The sequence below is a fragment of the Acanthochromis polyacanthus genome, chromosome 9, assembly GCF_021347895.1.
Source record: "Acanthochromis polyacanthus isolate Apoly-LR-REF ecotype Palm Island chromosome 9, KAUST_Apoly_ChrSc, whole genome shotgun sequence".
In the NCBI taxonomy this organism is placed as follows: Eukaryota; Metazoa; Chordata; class Actinopteri; family Pomacentridae; genus Acanthochromis; species Acanthochromis polyacanthus.
The window spans coordinates 41,527,224-41,533,223 of record NC_067121.1 but is presented as its reverse complement, the minus strand read 5'-3'; the positions used below and the strand labels follow the sequence as shown (position 1 = coordinate 41,533,223).

General features: G+C 39.3%; 1 protein-coding gene across 1 annotated transcript in view; it reads right to left on the bottom strand.

Moving 5' to 3' along the window:
• Positions 1–830: 830 nt before the first annotated feature.
• Positions 831–6,000, bottom strand: part of LOC110956086 (contactin-associated protein-like 2) — a 32,501-nt gene continuing 27,331 nt past the window's right edge. The window contains exons 16-23 of the mRNA XM_051953534.1: positions 4,029–4,191; positions 3,798–3,904; positions 3,440–3,559; positions 3,081–3,196; positions 2,184–2,268; positions 1,828–1,984; positions 1,242–1,369; positions 831–1,117 (exon numbers count right to left, since the gene is read on the bottom strand). Coding sequence (XP_051809494.1) covers positions 846–1,117; positions 1,242–1,369; positions 1,828–1,984; positions 2,184–2,268; positions 3,081–3,196; positions 3,440–3,559; positions 3,798–3,904; positions 4,029–4,191 — 1,148 coding nt within the window. The 3' untranslated portion in view covers positions 831–845. The remainder of the gene's footprint in view (positions 1,118–1,241; positions 1,370–1,827; positions 1,985–2,183; positions 2,269–3,080; positions 3,197–3,439; positions 3,560–3,797; positions 3,905–4,028; positions 4,192–6,000) is intronic.

The following is a 6,000-nucleotide window of genomic DNA, read 5'->3' as shown; positions in this document are numbered from 1 at the left end:
AAAAACTCTGACCTCCAGACTGATAAACAGTTTCTACCCCAGAGCTGTCCAGTCCATTTCCCCCCTACACACACAACAGACTCACTATGTGCAATAAAGAACTGAATCTTGCACTGGACTGCACTTTACACTGATCCTACTGCTCATGTGCACTAACTCTATTTATATATTGATATCTTTTAAGTATTTTCTTTAAAATGTATTTGTATATAGTGTGCTTTTTTCTCCTTTTTATCTATGGCTGGGAGTCACCAATCATAATTTCGCTGTATGAAAACACAATGACAATAAAGATTCTTGATGTTTGATTCTTGATCCCCCAATTCCGCCAGCACACCCCCAACTTTCTGTTCATGGATGATAATGCTCTACCACATGGTGCCAGAATTGTCACAGCTCGACTTCAGGAAGTCGGAGTGTCTCATATGATATGGCCAGCAATGCCCCCTGACCTGAACTCCATAGAGCATGTCTGGCACCAGCTTAAGCAGCCACTGGACGCTCTTACCCCACCCCCACATGACCTGGCAGAACTGCACGTAGCACTTGTGGAGGAGTGGAACGCATTGCCTCAGAACAACATCATGAGGCTAGTTAGAAGCATGAGACGTCACTATCAAGCTGTCACTGCGGCAAATGGTGGAAACACCAACTACTGACTTTGTCAATTTTGGTTATTTGGGGCTATCTTTGTTATTGTCTAAATTGTTGGGGTAATAAATATTGCACTCATGAAAATGGTGCTTCTTCTCATTCATTATTAGTAATATCAAAAGGAATTGTTACTTATTTCATTAAAATTCTGAACAAATAGGAAAAGAACTCATGTAAATAATATCTTTAACTTATTGTGAGTAGTGTAAGTTAAAAGTATTCATGTCTTTGCTACAAATATGTTCCTGTCCCTTTGGTTCTAACATGTTGTACAGTGTGTGTACATACACACCTCTGAGTTCGATGTGAATGGCACCAGGGCTTCCCAGGTTTTCCAGAAACACTCCATGAGTGGAGGATGTCTTAAAATAGAAGGAGATGTCAGTGCCTGTTTCTCCTCTGTAGGAAGGGAAATGGAGGAAGGAGGCAGGGCTGGTGAACGAGGCTGCGTTCCAGTAGTTACCTTTCAAAACGACAGCAGGACATGCATTAAAATGCAAATGTTTATCTTACAATAAATATTTAATGTTCTCTGGTAAAACACTGTGTGTGCGTTTGTGTGAGGAAAAAGCTAGAAAAACACTCACGATCACCCTGGCATTTGAGTGGTCCTATTGTAAGCTTGGCTTCAGATCCAGCTCTGCTTGTATCACCAATCACAACCTGATTGACTGGCAAATGGTCTTTGTAGACCAATAGGCCTGCATCCTCTCTCCTGAACATTCAACACACATACACACAGACATCGACAAACAAGACACATTTTAGGGGCCAGTATCATGGTTGCTTTATACAATATCTAATCATCCAGTGCCAGGACTCAAGGCTTTCCAGCAGAACATTATATTAGAATTAGAACAAGTGGATTGATGTTATTCACTTCACCTATCAGTGGTCATAATGTTGTGGCTGATTGGTATTTTGGAAGCAAGGGACGTACAATAGAAAGAAACAACAGAAAACACAAATTTCCTGGTTGTATATCCCGAGCATACACCTGTCATGTAGTAATAGTGTGATTATCTAAAAGGAAAATTTGATCTGCTGGCTGCCACAGCTGTTTTGGTGAACACAAGGATGACATTTTTGAGTGTGAATATAAGAATGCTGTATCCTTAACTTGTCAAAAATGAGAAGCTGCTCAGCTGAGCTGCTAAAGCAAGATGCACTAACCAGGTACGCAGGTCAGCGTCACAGTTACAGTAGTGTTTGGGGTCAGTACAGTTGTGTTCAATACCACAGGAACACTTCTGTATCCCTGGTCCTGAACCCCCCCAGTAGAAATGCCTCTCATTGGCTCTTCCTACCCACCAGGTAAATGGGTTGCCATCTGAACATCAAAGAAACAAGTTAGAGTCAGTTTTTTTTTTCATTTCAGTTAGATCAAATAATAAGTCTTATTTTGAAAATGTCCTGCTGAGTTAATGACTTGTAACGTGATTCTGTGTTAATGATAAGCACTCTGACATAGAGTACATCTGTATCACATCAAAACCAAATTATTGTTTATTGAGTGATGGATACTTCACCTGGACTGCTGAGAAGACGAGACATTCGGCACGCATAGGCTACATACTGTTCACAGCTCACTGCACTGCTGGTAATTGACAACACCTGGTCACAAAAGGGACAAAGAAGGAACTTCGTGTATGTTTTATTTACTAAATACCAAATCATTATATTTTAATGAGAAACTTCTAACAACACATCATTCCATGTCACTTATATTAAGAGGTTTTCTCCGTAGTACACAGTACCTCTCTACTTTTCTGTTGATTAGTTCCTTGTTGGAGTGGTCTTGAATATGTACAGCATGGTATGGTTTGGTACCTACTGATATGATAATTATTATAATATTATTGTAATGATTTCTGAGAGTTTAATTAATCTGTTTAGGTTCCCATAATTATAAATTAGTCCCAAACAAATTAAACAATAAATATAGTTTGACATCTATAGGGAAAAAGGAAAACAGAAAGCGACAGGAAATAATTTCCAAATGAAAATAGTGATTGTGTTTAAAAAGAAAGTAAGAGCAACAGGATGTGTAACACAAATTTAATTTCATTGCTGGAAATGTTTGGGCTGTAAAAAACAGACATCATACTGAATTCACACTGTGTCTGTAGCACATAGGTCAAGTTTTGTCCATGCTGGCCATTATTTGTATAGTGGCTTGTATTTTTTGGTAGTCCCAAATGTATTATTACAAAAAAATGTTCTAATGTAGAATTGGCAGTTGGCTATTTTTTTTTACAGAATGTCCATTCATTCTTTTTCCATTGAAATTTCTACTTTAATTTAATTCAGCTTGTGGCTGTAGGCTACTTAAAATCATGATCAATGTATTACCTACAAACAAACAACAAGAAAATGCAATGAAAAAAATTAGAAAGTATAAAAAAGAAGTGTGTGGCATGATGTACCTGTTCATCAGTCACATTATAAGTAATCTGCAGCACTGCTTTCCCTTCCTGGTCTGCCTTGGAGATTGCTGTCTGAGGAGACAGGTTGTTTCTCAGTGTGGTCCAAACCGTTTCCTCTAAAGGACCAGAAAACAATGTCAATGTTCTCTCACATCTTCTGGAGCAAAAATTTACCACATGCATGACTTGAATCCCACATACAGAGAAACATATTATCATTGGTGTACATTTCCATACCACAGTACCACCTGCTGTAACAGTAGTAAATGCTGTATAAAAAGGTATCTTACATTTACATCTTAAGCCACCTGAGAAAATTAAATGGCCCACCCAACACAACTCTCATTGTGACATCTCACCTGCCATTTCACAATTGACTCTGAAGGGGGCAATAGAGCCACTACCATCTGGGTCAATCCAGTAGCTTCCTGAACTCTTCCCCTGGTGCTTATACTCCACACAGGATTGCTGATACAGTGCTACAGAGGAGATCCGACACACAGTTAAGCCAACACAAAGCAGTGTGTGAGTGTGTGTGCATTACCCACGTTGTGGAGAAACAGGTTTACACATTCACACTATGGGGAATCAACTTTTTATTAGGTAAAATGATAAAATTTCAGGGAGAATGCTTAGAGGAAGGTGAGGTTAAAATTCACTCAAACTTTAGGTATTGGTTAGTCTACACAAAACCAATGAATTTATGAATGCACTCACAGGTATGGCATGTAGCTCCAGTGTAGCCCGTACCGCTGCAGTTGCAGTTGAATGTGTCCCATGTTTGAGAGCAACGACCACCATGCTCACAGTGGTTAGGAACACACCTGACATGACACAAAAATGCACAGCAAACTGTCAACAGTGAGAACACAGTCATTTCGAACCCACAGTATTTGCTGTGAACTAACCACCAACCGTGCTTAGAATTACGTTTTCTAAACTGTATACCTGTCTATAATGGCACACATATCCAGGCTGACATTTTCAAAGGTTCCAATGAGCCCCTGCTCCACAGCCCTAAGGTCAGCCAAATGATCATCGATGTGGATCATCTGCATGCAGCCCTGGAAGGACCGCTGAAGTGATCGTGCATTAGTGTGTAGAAAATAACCTGGAGACAAATGGAGGAGGTCAAAGGTCAATATTACAACCATTTAAAGAACAGAAATGGAATAAAACCAATGATAATTGGACAATTTATCTGTACCGAGTCTTTCTTATACTTTCTGACACCCTTTCAACAGTAGCCATAATTCTAGACCACTTACGTCATAAGGCTAAGCCCCCTGTTCCTGAAAAAAATAGACACCAATAGACAATAAATGCAAAAAATGATGATGATTTTGCATGTAAGTAAATAATCACTAGACTATATTTTCTCTCAGTGATATTTCCCACCATGTAGGTCTACAGTTTTAGTCTCCTTACAAGTAGAATTATAACACTAACTAATGAAATAATACAATGAAAGCAATTTGGGTACTTTGTTGGGAAACGATGGGTTCAGACAATACTGTAAATATGAAGATTTAGTATAGTCAAAAGCTGACCTCAGGCTATTAGAATAACGTATTCACTATTTTTGTTGAACTATAATGTTGGAACATCTGAGATTAAGGTACCAATCTGTTTCATTTAGGCTACCTTGTTCTGATCACAGATGTATTAAAAATGACTCCCAAGACACAAACATGTTTTGCACACACTGTTGCTCAATGAAATCTAGCTGGTACAACCATGTCCGACCAGTAGCGTGAACGCGGAAATGCCCGGCAGCAGCCGACCAGGCGAGTTTCGTGTTGCGGTGACGGACTGGCTTGGCTCCATGCCAGTGGAAACGCAAACTGGTTTTTAGAATGAACCAACTAAGCTCTGAACTAGCACTAGCTACTGGAGCCAGCGGGTGGAAACACGGTATATGGGTGCGATCGATTCTTCGCCAATTGCCGACCACTGTTCTATGATCAGGGTGAAACTCCTGGAAAGGTGCTTGCATGGTGAATGAAATAACAGCAGGCTGATCTTTTCGGAAATTCTTCAAATACATTCTTACTTCAAAGGCAACCCATGACAAATTAGATGTTTATTTATTACACAATTTCACCAGCCACACCCACATACGATAAATGCCAGACTTGTTGAATCTAAACGTCACTTGCACTCAGGCCCATAAATATTTGGACATTGACACAATTTTCAACATTTTTGCTCTACACCATCGCAATGATTTTGAAATGAAACAGTCAAGATATGCTTCAAGTTTAGACTTTCAGCTTAATTCGAGGGTATTTACATCCAAATCAGGTAAACGGTGTAGGAGTTACAACACATTTTATATGTGGAAAAAATGTGTTAACGTTGAAATATTTACGGTCCTGATGGTGAATAAAACCTGTTTGGGCCTTGCTCTAAAGAGATTCAAGAACTGATGCAAAACAAAATCATTGACATTTATCAGTGAGGAAAATGTTACAAAGCCATTGTTAAGGCTATGGGACTCCAGCTAAACACAGTGCGAGCCATGATCCACAAATGGAGAAAATATGGAAGTGGTGAACCTTTCCAAAAATACCAAAATTTCTCCAAGAGCTCATCGATATCTCATCTATGAGGTCACAAAAGAACCCAGATGAACATCAAAAGAGCTACAGGCCTCACTTGCTTCAGTTAAAATCAGTGTGCATGATTCCACAACGAAAAAAAAACTGGGCAAAAATGGTGCCCATGGGAGAGTTGCAAGGTGCAAATAAAACCAAAAAGAACATAAAGGCTGGCATTTGCAAAAAAAGACTGCAACATTAAGTGTAAAAAATTTGAAACAATAGAAGAAAGCGGCAAATGCTTTTATACAGCACTTGATGCCTTACAGTGTCCTTCAACTATGTCGTGAAGAGTTGTAGCAACAACCTGATGTGATATT